General features: G+C 44.2%; 1 protein-coding gene across 1 annotated transcript in view; it reads right to left on the bottom strand.

The window, feature by feature from the left end:
- The window catches only part of BCL3 (BCL3 transcription coactivator), an 81,332-nt gene that overhangs the window by 32,845 nt on the left and 33,228 nt on the right, over window positions 1-15,259 (bottom strand). The window contains exon 3 of the mRNA XM_073602129.1: window positions 3,569-3,677. Coding sequence (XP_073458230.1) covers window positions 3,569-3,677 — 109 coding nt within the window. The remainder of the gene's footprint in view (window positions 1-3,568; window positions 3,678-15,259) is intronic.

Genomic DNA, 15,259 nt, shown 5'->3' with positions numbered 1-15,259 from the left:
AGCCACTAAAACCAGTAACAGGGGGATCTTAAGCCACTAACACCAATAAAAGGGGACTCTTCACCCACTAACACCAATATAATAATATTATTACCTCATTGACACCAACAATTCCCCTTCCCCTGACCACCAGTCTAATGGGGGTATTTACAATGACCATCATTCTAATGAGGGATTCTACACTGATCACCACTGTACCAGGGGCATTGTAACACTGGATACTTCACTAACCAATAATGTAATGGGAGTATTATTTAAAGTCCACCAATGTAACAGGCATTTAAATTGACCACCATTATACCAGGGACATTGATGGTAAGTGTAGCATCTCCTGTAAGGAGGGGACACCTACACTGATCATCAGTGTAAAAGGAGTATTCTTCACTGGCCACCAATGTACTGGGGGAACCTACCCAGACAACCATTATATCTGGGGCGTTAGTGATCAATGTGTTTGTTACTTACCAATACAATTTAGATATTTTCGGCTCTCGTTGGCCCTCATCACTGAAAATAATGGTCATCATGGCAAGTAATGATCATTTTAGCTAGTGCGGGGCCCCAAACCTCATTTCTGCACAGGGACCCCTTGTTTACTTTACCTGTTACCGATTGGATGGACGCCCATAAGAAACTGTTACACAATCTACAGCACTTTCAGTGAGTACATGTGTGGGTGATTGGGTTTGGATTCCCCTGTTATCGTAGTGTGAAGAGGTGTATGTGGTGAAATCCTTGTTTATTTCAAAGAACATTTACTCAGAAAGTGAATGTTGCTTTTTTACACACACACCCAGTAATGGAAAATGTTTAACATTTTCTGCATAAACTTGGGGCTTGTTCACATCAGCCCCCACACGTGTGTAGGAGGAATAAAGGGGTGATGTAATGCATGGTTACAACACATGACACTGTTTACTTTTAACTATAAAATGAAACTTTATTTAGGTCTATGCATTGTATTGCATCGTGACGGACTGTGGTGACATGCAGTACCATGCGTTATGATGCGCAAAGATGCAAACATGCTATATTGTTATTCAGCTTTATGGTACAGTATACAGGTCAATGTACCTGGTGTTATAAGCTGTAAAGGAAATACACATTTGGCCTGTTTGTCCGCCCGCCCAAACATTCGGCAGAAGTCACTTTTATAGTGGCGATATTACTACCACCACTAAATGACAGATTCCAGCTGGCTGCTGCTTCAAATTGTAAACGAACTGGCAGATATCCATATTTGGTCAATGACGTCAGCATCCCCAGCGGGTTTTTTTTTAGATTCAGCAGCTGGCGTGGCGCTGTCATTTGCAACATGAGTTGTGACGCAAGAGGATGGTTGTTGCGTGGTCATTGTGTTTGTGGGACTTTAGTGTAGATGTTAGTATTTTCTATTTACATTTTCCTTTAGTTATTGAATAACAAGGGGTACTGTGCTTATTGATGTAAATGGGGAGGTCCAGATAACTGTAGTACTAGTTTTTGAGCGCCACACTATTATTTTTATATGTATTGTATCACTTTGTGTCTAGTGGAGTGTTAGCCGCTCACCGTTTTTTTCTATGCGCAAATTTTTCCCCTGTTTATCAGATATCTGTAGGCCTCTTTAATTTTAAAAGGGGGTTCCAGATTCTGATAACCCCCTCCATCCTCTGCAAACCCCCCTATTTACTGCTCCAGGGATGTGGGTATGAGGCCCTTGTTTCCATCTACATGAAGGCAAAATGCCTTGCTGGCGAAGGAGGTCCCTGGAAAGGCACCTTTCCAATTTTGAAGGCATTGTTATGTGGAATGGGGAGGGGGCACACACTTGCTGTTCCTTCCTTTCCTGGCCAGGATGTATGCCTGGAAAGGGGTCTGGCATGAATTTTAAGGGGGAGCCCCACCCTTGTCTTTTAGCGTGAGATCCCTCTCAATGTTCATACCAGACCCTTTCCAGGCATGCACAGCCTGGGTGGCCAGGAAACTGAGCGTACACCCCCCCCCCAAATGCTTACATTCACACAGCAATTTTTCTTTTTTGAATGGACCCTTAAGTGTTAGGTTAAAAGTGATACTGAACCTTATTTTTTTTATTATCATTCAATCATCAACTGCCAGCTAGCCTCAGGGCCTGTATAGATGGGTAAATGCAGCATGTTTCCAGATATATTCATTCATTCATTTCTGTCCTGTTTCTGACCTCCTGATTTTATTCCCTTGTTTCTGACCTCCTGATTTTATTCCCTTGTTTCTGACCTCCTTCTCTTGTTTCTGGTCTCCTGCGCTACTTCTCCGGTTTCTGATCTCCTGAACTCATTTTTCTGTTTCTTAGCTCCTTTTCCTGTTTCTGGTCCCCTTAGCTCCTTTTCCTGTTTCTGGTCTCCTTGGCTCCTTTTCCTGTTTCTGGTTTCCTCAGCTCCTTTTCCTGTTTCTGGTCTCCTCAGCTCCTTTTCCTGTTTCTTGTCTCCTCAGCTCCTTTTCCTGTTTCTGGTATCCTGAACTCCTTTTCCTGTTTTGAATTTCCTTTTCCTGTTTTGAATTTCCTTTTCCTGTTTTGAATTTCCTTTTCCTGTTTCTGATCTCCTTTTCCTGTTTCTGATCTCCTTTTCCTGTTTCTGATCTCCTTTTCCTGTTTCTGATCTCCTTTTCCTGTTTCTGATCTCCTTTTCCTGTTTCTGATCTCCTTTCCCTGTTTCTGATCTCCTTTCCCTGTTCTCCTTCACCTGTTTCTGATCTCCTAAACTCCTTCTCTGGTTTCTGATCTCCTGTTTTAGCCATTCTAAACTCTTACTCCTGGTTCAGCTTTCCTAAGCTCCTCCCCTGTTTCTGATTTCCATTTCCTGTTCTCCTTCTCTTATTGTCCTCCTTCTGTTTCTGATCTCCTGAGCTCCTTCTCCTGAACTCCTTTTCCTGTTTCACATCTCCTGAACTCCTTTTCCTGTTTCGCATCTCCTGAACTCCTTTTCCTGTTTCAGATCTCCTGAGCTCCTTTTCCTGTTTCAGATCTCCTGAGCTCCTTTTCCTGTTTCAGATCTCCTGAGCTCCTTTTCCTGTTTCAGATCTCCTGAACTCCTTTTCCTGTTTCGCATCTCCTGAACTCCTTTTCCTGTTTCAGATCTCCTGAGCTCTTTCTCCTGTTTCTGATCTCCTGTCTCGTATCACCTTCTGACCTTTGGCCTACTTCAATACTGTTTAAAACTGTTTCATGCTTTAAAAAAAAAAAACAGTAAATATTTGGAGAATTGTGCAGTGGAATGGGAGGTGGGGAACATGGGAGGGAGAGGGGGAGGGGAGTTTCTGGATAGAGGGGGAGGGGGAAGGAGGGGGTAATGCCGAACGAAAATACGTGGTTGATGGGAAAATGTAACCTTGGTTCGATAGTAACAAATTTTGTATGTTGAACCTAAATAAAATTTAAATAAAAAAATAAAAGACAAAAAAACAAACAAACCGGTTTTATGCTTTTTTTTACATCCCTGTTATTCTAATGTAGAAAAAAGTCAGTTTATCATTTCACCAAGATAGAGGCTGATAAGAAGATGTAACGGAGCCTATGTGACATAATTACTGGATGTCAGACACTTACCTGCCTGAGGTTATTCGGTATATCCAGCTGTATTCTCCCATGGTTTAGCAGTGCAATCACCCTCTGAACAGCTAAAATGTTCTCATGGACCACAGCAATGTGCAGCGCTCTAGAGAGGGAGAAGTAGAGAATATTGTCAGCACTGGAGCACAGTAATCACATAACAAATTGGCAGCCTTGTGTAGAGATCAGAGTTTGTTTCAAATTTGATGTGTCAAATCACCAAAATTTACCAGGAACTGCTGATTTCATGGGCAAAGCACAAGTTCACTTTAAAACAATAGAAAGAGTCAAAGCTCTCAGCCACACATTGCTTGAATTTAAAGAGTCCGTGCTGTGACAGGCCAAAACAATCATTTATGTATGGAATTGAGACCATTTTTCAGGGAAAGTTGCCTGGTACATGTATGGAACGCCATGAGAATTGGACAGTGGTGGGTGGGCCCTAGACTTGGAGGATCCACTGTAGGGCGAACTGTGTATCATACTGCATTCGTATTTGAAAAAGGCCACTTTAATTCATTGTCCAAGTTAAAGGGAAAACTTGGGGGTCTATTTATAAAAAAGGGAAATGCATATTCAATCACCCAGTGAATCTGCATGTGCATTTTTTCTGTGCAAATTGGGAAAAAACAAATGTTTTTTAGGCTATATTCTCTTCTGAAAGAATGTTCTCTTATTATGGGCAAATAGTAAAGTACTACATTATGACAATTAGATGGTGCTGAAAAGAATAGGAAATGCATAAGTCTTTGTAACAAGAGAAGAGAGAACGCTAAGGGGAGTTACCAAATTCATGTAACCTATAATTGTGCTTTTCTGCTAGTTCTCACAATACAAGTCTATGGGCTCTTTTTATAAAGATTTGCACACAAAATTCGAACAGTTTAACAGATTGTCACTCTATGTACAGCAGCTTTGACATTGTTACCGTTATTAGTATCAGTGGTATGTTTCCTGTTGCAATTGAAAGCTTGCTCCCTGCCATGGACTCTAGAGTGTATGGGTACTACAAGAACAAGGCTGGCACAAACTTAGCATTCACCAGTAAAGCTTTGTTTGTTGGAATACTGCCTATGTAACATCTGGCTGACAAAACTTTAGTAACGTCTGCTGTTGTCCCCAAAAGGGGGCAGTGTAGCAAGCACCCATGTACCTGATGAAAACCTGGTCAGGTGAACAAGTAAATGCCTTCGCTTTTAGGCTACATTTTATATAAACAGCTAAAAATATAAAATGCACACGTGAAATTTAATTAAACACAAATGTTTTGTTATTATTATTTAGACGCCCTTGCCAGACAACATAACCAGGTTGGTGACCTCAATTTACTGTTGCAGTATACAATTTTGTCACTGACTGACTCTTAGCCCGTTTACTGGACAATGAAGGAGCATCACTATACTGAAGGGGTCCTCATTCTTCTTTCTACTGTCAGCAAGCTCCCTGTGTTACATTTAATAGAGCCTGGCTGTCATACTGTCAGGGCTGGGCTCAGCCCTTCCTTCTCAAAGCTGGCCGCTCAGCTGTCGGATAATTGCCAGCTCCTTTCTCTCCACAGTAACTCAGCTGTTGATGATATCCTGCTCGTCAGTCCTGCCTACTTAAGCTGTCCAGCCCAGATGATCTCTGCCTTCGCCTTGGTCACATCTCTAGAGACGCTCTCCTGTGTTCCTATTAAAGACTTGCTTGGTTGACATTCCTTCTGGCTCCAGATCCTGCTTGCTGTTCTACTATGCTCATCTCTGGCTCCCTGACATTTTGGCTTTTCTGACTTTCCGTTACGGTTCCTGGCTATGGCTGTGGATATGTTTTGACTACGTTTACTCTGTTTACCTTTTAATTATTATTATTAAACAAGTGTGATTTAACTGTACTACTGTCTCAGTCTGATTCATGGTTTCTGACACATACAGTCCTCTCCTCTACAAGTCTGGCTCTGCATGGAATTACAGAAATCTATTATGAAGACAGATTCAGTGTTTTATATCAAAAATTGTTATTTAAATGAATGTGGACGTATTAGGAGTAATTTAATAACTATGGTAGGTAGCCCAATGGCCAACTGAAAGAGCCTACCTAGTAAGCTTGTAGGCTGGTGCAGTCTGTTTTCTCCCCTTCAGATGGTAGAGGAATTTGAGAGAAGTTGGGTTTCTCTATGTTTTTCGGTTGGATGCACATGCCCCAGGTGACCCTGGCACCTATCTTGGGTCAAGCAGAGTCTATTTAAGACTCTGACCCCTGGGTTTGGTGCACTTTATGTGAGTGGATAAGGTAGGGAGAGGTTCCTCGTCTATCAGGGACATAGTCCCTGCTTTTTCCCTACACCACATGAACTTCTCTCTATCTCTGACTATGTCTACCTTCTCATGAAGCTTCCCTTTTGGGTCGGACTGGCCAGGTGGCTAGCCGCTCCTCATGCCAGAAGCTGTCGGCATCACTGAGTCTTTAAACCACTGCCTCTCCGCTGTGCAGTTGTAAGTGGCTCCGGACAGGTGAGCCTCCCTGTCTTGCCTGTTTGGCTGTTAACCTGCTGTTTTAATGCATCTTTCTTTGCAAATCTGGACTTTGTGTGTTTACTGCCTACCACACTATGTTGCACCTATCCAACAAGCTGAAAACATTGCTGCTAATTGTGCAGCGGTGTCTTAAAGGGGTTGTAAAGGCAGAAGGCTAAAGAGGAAGTAAACCCTGCAAAGTAAAAGTATGCGATGCATACTAGCACATTATGCTTACACATTATGTGACACTTACCTGCAAACAAAGCCCGCGCCATCCCCGCTGCAGGCCGCATCCATGTCTGCCCCGCTTCCTTTCCGGGGCCGCTGACTCCGTGACTGGCTGGAGCCGCGTGACATCACAGCACATGCGCGCAGGAGCCACCGGTCATGGCACTCGCTTGTGAAGAAACGTCATGGGGGCGGTTTCTTCACAGCGCATGCGCCGATGACATATTTGGCGCAGTATACAGTAAATATCTCCTAAACAGCACACGTTTAGGAGATATTTACAGTACCTATTGGGAAACCTTATTCTAGGCTTACCTATAGGTGCAACTTGCAAAGGGGGTTTACAACCTCTTTAAGATAAAAAACCTTCTGTGTGCAGCAGCCCCCCTAACACTTACCTGAGGTGCCTATCTGTCCAGCAATGTCCACGAGTGTCTCAGCTGAGATTATCCTTCCTGATTGGCTGAAACACAGCACCAGCGCCCTTGGCTCCCGCTGCTGTCAATTAAAGTCAGCTAGCCAATCAGGGGAGAGAGGGGGCGGGGCTGGGTCAGGGCACCGTGTCTGAATGGACACAGGGAGCTGTGACTCAGCTCGGGTGCCCCATAGCAAGCTGCTTGCTGTGGGGGAATTGAACAGGAGGGAGGGGCCAAGAGAGCTGGCCAGGGACCAGAGAAGTGGAGGATCCGGGCTGCTCTGTTCAAATCCACTGCAACATAGCAGCTAAGTATAACATGTTTCCTTTTTTTCCTATAAAAATAGACTTTACAATCGCTTTAAGGTTGTCAGCCTGCAACATGAAGTGCTGTTACTGGCAGGAGCTCCAAAAAAGCCACGACTTCCTAAAAATCTTTTTGCTAAAGTAAGCTCTATACAGTGAGGTATGATGCCAAACATGCTGGAAACTTGACTTTGGGCCATTTCACACCAGTTGCGAAGGAGTGGTTGATCTGCACTTTTAGCATCCCACAAACACCCACCTAAATTCTGCTTGACGGTGCAAGGGAGAAGCCATGGCGACAATGCTTTGCTTCTTGACCACTGCAAATTTAACTAGGCTTGTCAAACTCGCCCATGATGTCAATGGGACTGAGCCACAACCCAGAGCCTGCACCTTGGTTTGCAATTGCAACGCACATTTTTTCACATCAAAATCCCCCTTGGGATAAAAAAAAAGGCTATCAGGAAGAGGCAATATCACCTCTTGAATGTCTGGCAGCCCCTGCTCCACCGCAGCATAAGCAGTCCACCGCAGATCTCTTTTCAGAGGGTAGTAAAGAATGTCACTCATGTGAAAGAGCTCTTAGGGTTTACATAAAAATGTATGTATTTACCGTACCACAATATCTGTTCCTCATAGTTTTTTTTTTTTTGTGGTATGATAAATTGTTGGTGTCAGCAGGTGACAGATCTGAACAAATAGGGTGGCGGTTCACTGTCTGGGGGCAGGACGGGGGAAGGAAAGTTAGTAATGTGTCAGTTTTAGGAAGTTAAAGGGATTTCACAGAAAAGGCTCTTACTATAAAATGAAACTAAACACTGAAGGGAATGACGTCATATAAAGATACAAACACAGATAACCAACAGACACACTTCGGGTGAAGATAGCGGAATTGCAAAACAGACCCCGAACATCAGATATACAGAAAGCACTGCTCTGCAGAAATGTACAATTTCCTATAAACCCCTCAGTAGACTTTATATAAGACTAGAAGTAATTCACATTTAGGAAATGAGAAGGTTTGACCACTGTGGACCAGAAATGGCCAACTTTCTGGATATAAGGTATCCCCGAGTGCGGACACCTACATCAACAAAGGGCTGCACGTAATATCCAGTATGTGTAATTCTATAGGAGACACAGACTATGATGTTAATTTACTAAAGGTCAAATAGGCTGTTCATTTTGCAAAAGATGTTTCCTTTCGCAAGGCAATTTGCCCCAGAGCTTGGTTAAAAGAAAAAAAAAACAACTGCCTGCTCTGCACTGAGAACTGAGTGATCAAAGATCACTGATCACTCAGTTGTCAGCATTCTGTGAGCAGAGAGCCAGGCACTGTCAGACACCGGTTTTCTGCTCTGCCCCCCTAAACTCACTGGAGCACTAAGCTGTGGAGGAGGCGAGAGGGGCTGGCTCAGGCTCTCAGCAGATCTCTCGGCCCAAGCTTCTGGGCGGATCCCAACCATATGGTCGGGATCTTTTCAGAGTCTGGACCAGCTTTGGCTATGCTTCTCCTCCAATGTGGTAAAATTTCACTTTGCAAAGAATACCCAATCACATACAAGAAACAAAAAAAAAACTGCATCTTTGCACATAAATGGATAATAGAAGTCATCAGAGCTTTACCCTATTCACTTCCCTTGCAAAGTGAACAACCTTTTTGCCTTTTGTAAATCAAACCCTACGGTTATGCTGTAGGAGATGGCCAGAGATGACTAATGTGATTACAGCTTTTCTTGGAGTCTGGAGGCATGCTACAAGAGAGTGCTAGAGATCACTACCATTACATTCCCTATAATTGCTGCCACATTTTATATTCTCTGCATCAAGATAATTATAAGTTCAGAAAAAAATACTTAATTCACATACGCATGTATGCTGTGTATGGGCCATCTTTTTGTATGGCTGGAGCCATCAGGAGCTGCGTGCAGGTAACCTATGTTACTGAATGGGGACACAGCATCTGTATGGACACGACCGCAAGTCCTAATTTCACAGGCCTGCAGGGCCAAGTGAGGAGCTCATGAATGCAGACCACGTGCTGTGAACCCCCCTGCATGCCTGTTGAACTAGGGCATGTGGCTGTGTTCATGTAGATGCTGGGTCCCTACTCTGTAACACAGTCTGCCTGCAGGTAGCACCAGGTGGCTCCAACCACATAAACAGACAACTGTATGGACTTCAGCACCCATGTGAATGAGGCCTAGAAGAGAAAAGGAAATGGACCGTGTTGTGCAGAAAAAAATAAGTAAGTGTAAATGTAGCTAGCAGAAGCCATTATAATTAATATTTTGCCTTCACTGACTTAAGTCCTGGTCCTGGTTGAGGGCTGAAAAATAAGTACTAATAGAGCCATGTGTGTCCATTGGGCTGCAGGTTGGACACCAGGAGTCTGGACTTACTATATACTAATAAACCTCAAGGGTTTTTTTTTTTTTTTCCTAAAGGCAAACAGGCTGTTCGCTTTGCAAGGGAAGTTGCACCATGTAAAATAACTCTCCCCAGAGCTTAGTGAATGTGGTGAAGTAACATCATCCAATCATGTGCAAGCGAAAAGGAAGTGTTCGTCTTCATTATTCTTTGCAAATTGAAATTTCATCACATAAACTAAGAACGTTCCCTTGCAAAGTGTGCAGCCTACTTGTTTTTAGAAGAATCAACCCCTTAGAGTCTAGACATTAGCTGCCCATAGACTTTATAGAATGATCAGTCTTGCAGGTAGGATACCTTTACTCCCCCAAGCTATATTTCACTAGAACATGGTAACGATATGAAAGCTCAACTTTGTCAAGCTTACAAGGTGTTGCAATAGAGAAAGGAATGAGTGTAGGTAACATGAGGTTGCAGCTGGGTGTAGCCGGGTGCCGCCAGGTGTATAATCTCTTGCTCGACTCCCCACCCTGTTTAATGACAGACCAGACTGTGCCCTCTCCTTTTTTCCCCCATCCACTGTGTATGAGCAGTGATACTCGCAGGTAAGAGGAGTCTGTAGCCATCCACTTCCTCCCTCCCATTTAGATGATGCCATTTGAGCCTGGGATGATGGGACATGTAGTCCCCAAGGAACACTGTACAATGCAAATGAATAAGCTGCAAACTACAATTCCCACAAATCCCTGTGGAGGACAGAGTTTCTCTCAGGCAAATGTGTGAGATCTGGGAAGTCTAGTGCGGGGATCCAGGAAGTACAGACCTGCTGCTGGGGTCTGTACGCCACAGCAGAGATAGGATGGACCTGTTGTAGAGTGCTGAGGCTGGGGTTGAGTTGGTGCCTATGTGCGGTTAAAGAAGCTGGGAAAGCACTGGATCTGTGTGTGCCTACATCAGTGAGAGACTGAGCCTTTCTGAGCACTGAGGGAGCCACAGAGAGTTGCTGTGTCTTGGGACCTGAGCTGGGGGAGACCTGTTGCTATGTGTGCCCACATCAGAGAGGACCCAATCATGAGTACTGAGCTTTCTGGGACAGCTGACCACCACACTAATGGAAAAAAATTAATTGCATACCAGGAGTGGTAAGTGGAATTAGCAAGCTTAATCCCTTACTGTCTATAGTTAATGCCAAGTAGTTGGCAGTAGTAGTTGTTTCTTAACAGCCAATCAGCCCCACATTGAGTACAGTCTTAAAAGGACAACTTCACATGCACTACCTTACAGATGGCCCCCAACGATAGCCGGATTAGTACTGCTAAATAGGTGCCAGGTACTTTATAACCATCTCCAGGGGTTTCCCTTGTCAGAAACGCATACACCCACCTGCTGTTGGGGCTGTATGTGTAAACTGCACTCAAGGACATTTCTTTGGGTTAATTAATATCATTTTATTGCCTACTTTTTATACTAGCTGTAATTTGGTTTAACTTTATTGCAGTTAGTTAATTGGCATATTATAGGCCAGCGTTCACCTTAACCAGTACAGCATGTTTAAACATGTTCAATTGCCTGTTTACAGATTCTTGCATTGTCTAACTTGCCTTGCCATAATACATCTAAATAATCCACTACCAAGTTGCTGGTGCACTATTTTCTGGGTAGAGTGGTAACATACTAACATTTCAGTTCCACAGGTGTGTCAGTAGGGACCAAGCAGCTTAAAAGAATCAGAACAGAGAATTCTTCATAAGAAGTGGTTTCTGTGGGGGAAGCGCTACACTGGGCTGGGGCTGTAAATGGGTCCTTTTTTTTTTTTTGGAAAGCCCATGGCGTGTGAAACACACTCAAACACTTCACCCAGTGCCAAAAAACTGTGTACACACATAAAGAGTGAAAAACAAAAAAGTGCAACGGGTACACAAGCCCTCTACATTCAGAGGGACTTGCCCTGAATCCCCCGGGGCGTTAGGCTCCTGACGGGGACAAGGGTACTTACACTTGGTCCATCTGGCCGAAACCAGACAGGCCCCTTTCTCTGGAGGGACTGCCAAAACAGACCCCCCCCAAGTACTCGGTGGGGCTCCCCCGAAGGGAGACCCCATGAGAGAAGGCTAACCAAGCCAGAAGGCCATGTCCACCCCCTCCCAAGACTTTCAGGGCAGGCCCGAGGACCTGCAACCCTACCAGTCACACAGTGCAAACCGTGCACAAACAAAAAAATACAAAAGCGTGACACATAAAGGGGAGTACATAAAAAGAAAGTGGGGGAGAAGGAAGTAGAGGAGAGTGAAAAGGTGGGCATTGTGCAATACAATGGCTTGGCCCTCCGGCCAGGAATAAAAAAATTCCTCCGGTCCCAGCCAAAAGGCCCGGCCCAGGAGGCAGGTGCAAAAAAAGCGTGTAATGGTGCAGTAACCATGGTGCCTTAAATCACAGTGATCTTCAGGCACCCCTGGACTGCCACTCCAGGGGCACATACACCATAGGCTTTGTGACCAACAACTCAGACCACAGCAGCCCCCACCCCAGGCAGGAAGGCCTGAAGTTCTGGAAGCCTAAGGAGAGGCCGGACCTCAACATGCTCAACCCTCGCTCCCATCATTCCTAACTAATTACATTCGGGAAGTATTAACCGCTCCGCTCCAGTGCTATAGGCGAGCAAGCGTTCTCTCCCGAAAAACTGTCCGGAGCTAGAACTACCCCAATCTAGGCCAGAAGGCCAGGGACCCGACCCACTGGATCAGACCTAGATGCAGCACCCATCCTCACCAGGAGGACCCTTCCGGACGGCTTGGACTCTGCCCCGCTGACATCTCGGTGGGTGTCCAGACATCGGCACTGCTGAACCTTCCAGGTCCAATGACACCATTGGATTTGCATGTGCCCTCCCCACTCTCAGGGGTTGCACAGCGGCTCCTCTGGAAACTGATAAGAACAGATACTATACTTGATCTTAGCCAAAAGGGCTTTTGCCACTAAAAAAGTTCAATACAATACATTTTTAGTCTCTGCTTTCATCTGGTGATTGGATGGTAAAGGAGAAGCAGAAGACTGATAAACTCAGGGCTCTCTACTTTCTCCTCCTTGCGTATGTTACTTATTAGCATACAAAAACAGAGGTTTTAGTTACACAACATTTGCAAATATATGTGGAAGCTGTACTGCATCATCACAGCAGCTCTGTGAAATGTGGTCTCTAACTCTAAATTATGAGAGCCTCTATACCAGTTAATACATTGAGGACAGGTATGCCTGTAGGCTGGGTTGGGCTTGGCTTATTTGTACGTGGCCTTGCCCATTTAAGGGGAAGGAACTACTAACTGGCATACCTGCCCTATATTTATTTAATGCTATATACAGTATCTCACAAAAGTGAGTACACCCCTCACATTTTTGTAAATATTTTATTATATCTTTTCATGTGACAACACTGAAGAAATGACACTTTGCTACAATGTAAAGTAGTGAGTGTACAGCTTGTATAACAGTGTAAATTTGCTGTCCCCTCAAATTAACTCAACACACAGCCATTATTGTCTAAACTGCTGGCAACAAAAGTGAGTACACCCCTAAGTGAAAATGTCCAAATTAGGCCCTATTTCCTTCCCCATCAGCCATACCTGCCTTTAGTTTAGCCAATGCTATATTTGCATCAAGATAGAGGCTTTCATCAACTAGCATTAAGAACCACTCAAGTAGTCTAAAAAAGCCTGTTGGTGGTCCGATCACCAGAGGCGTGCGTTGTCATATGCCTAAGGATAGGTCGGAGTCATCTTGTTTAATGAACATCAAATTGCTTTACTTCTCTAAAAAAAAAAAAATGCATTTTGTGGCTACAAGTTTCCACTTCCTCAGTTCAGGGTGATACAATGACGTTGGGTATAATATGGTGGCTGTGCGTGGTCCACGCTGGCTATCTGGCAAGTGTGCTGGGAAACGTTTGTATTATGTTTGTTTTGTGAAAAGCCCCGTTCTATGTACACCTTATATTAAACAGCAAGTTATAAATTAATTGGAGTAGTTGCTTTTTTTCTTTAAAGTGGTTCTAAAGCCTGGAGATTTTTTTACCTTAAAGTGATTAAAAAAACCCCTTTACAAATAACAAACAAGTCATACTTACCTGCTCTGTGCAAGGGTTTGCAACAGAGTAGCCCCGATCCTCCTTTTCGGAGATGCTCCGGCGGCGCTCCTGGCTCCTCCTCTTTATCGGGTGCCCCCATGGAGAGCCACTTTCCATGGGGCACCAGTGCGCCACACTCCCGAGTCCCGCTGCTACGTCCATTGACACAGACAGCAGGACTCGGCCCCGCCCCAGCTCCCGTGTCACTGGATTTGATTGACAGCAGCGGGAGCCAATGGCTCAATCTATCCAATGAGGACTCGAGACAGCGGCTGGAGCCGCTGGGCTTGTGCTTGTTGCTGGAACAATCGGGTTCAGGTAAGAAAAAGGGGGGGGGGGGTTGGGTGGCAGCTGAAGCACAGAAGGTTTTTCAACCTAATGCATTGAATGCATTAAGGTTAAAAACCGTGAGACTTTACAACCCCTTTAATGTATTCCTGCATAAGGTTAAAAAAAAAATCCCAGTGTTAGTATTGCCCCCTAACCCCTTTTTATACTTTTCTGAGTCCTATCTCGACCCAGTGCTGTGCCTGTTTGTAGCAGCTCTCTCCTTTCTCTCTGCTCACAGAGGCAGCAGCAGGAGTTATTGGCTCCTGCTGCTGTCAATCAAATCCTGTGAATAGAGAGCTGTGCTATGTGTGTCAATAGATGCACACAGCCTAGCTCAGGATTGGACGTGCAGGTGTGCCACCATAGGAAGTGGCTTCCTATAGTGGCACATCGAGTGGAGGGGCCTGAAACACCAGCTGGGAACCCCCAGAAGAGGAGGTTGGGACTTCTCTGTGCAAAACCATTCCACAGAGCAGGTAACTATAACATGTTTGTTATTTTAATAGTAAAAAAATTACCTTTACAAATATTTAACTTGCGAGATTGAAGCTAAGGTTGATCTTTCAAAAATTGCATCTGCAACCCAGTTGACTACAAAGAAGGGCCACAAATTTTTCTTGTTTTTAAAATACACACAGCCTTCTCCAAAACTGGGCTTTCTGGTCCAAATCGGAACAAACGGCGACCATAAAGGTGATGCCACAGAAATCTTTTACTTGTAAAAAAAAAAAAATGTGCTCGATCTATATGTACTGTAGCTGTAGACATTGCTGGGCTAACTAATAGGGCAATGGAAAGAGTAGTGATGTGGAATGTACCTGATACCTTACATCAGATGATGAAACATGAAATGATTGATTGCTATGGGTTACTGCCTACAAATACTGCCCTCTTCCGTTTGATGTGGAAGAGTCAGGGGAATATTGCAGACACCTGCGAAATACATTATTACAATAACACAGGCAGGGAAGTATTGTATGGTGCAGGAAGTTTGTGGTGGTGGGGGGAAGAGTAGGGGAACTTTGTGGTTTCTGAACGGCTAGATTAGGTGGTTTCTATGTGCTTTACTGTTTGCTATTTTCCAGTAACAAGGTGATTGTTTGGTTATGAGAGGTCATCCACCTAGACTCTGCATGGTCATGGGAGCCTCAGGTATTAAGAGCTTAAGATACATTGTTAAACTAACTATTATTTCAGATTAATATTTGTAGGCAACTCTGATGTGCAGACTCTATATATTTGAAATATTTGTTATAATGTACACTATTCCTAAATATAAACTACTTTGTGTTCCCCGTCATCCTTACAGCAAAGAGACCAAAACACTATGGCCCACCCAATGGAATCAAGGGTATGCTCAGATGGGTTACGCTAAATTATATACATATGGACACATTGGCTTGCATTATGTTCTATTTCCC

The sequence above is a fragment of the Aquarana catesbeiana genome, linkage group LG10 (assembly GCF_042186555.1).
Source record: "Aquarana catesbeiana isolate 2022-GZ linkage group LG10, ASM4218655v1, whole genome shotgun sequence".
NCBI lineage: Eukaryota > Metazoa > Chordata > Amphibia > Anura > Ranidae > Aquarana > Aquarana catesbeiana.
The sequence above is the reverse complement of the archived record's forward strand: the minus strand, read 5'-3'. Positions and strand labels throughout refer to the sequence as shown.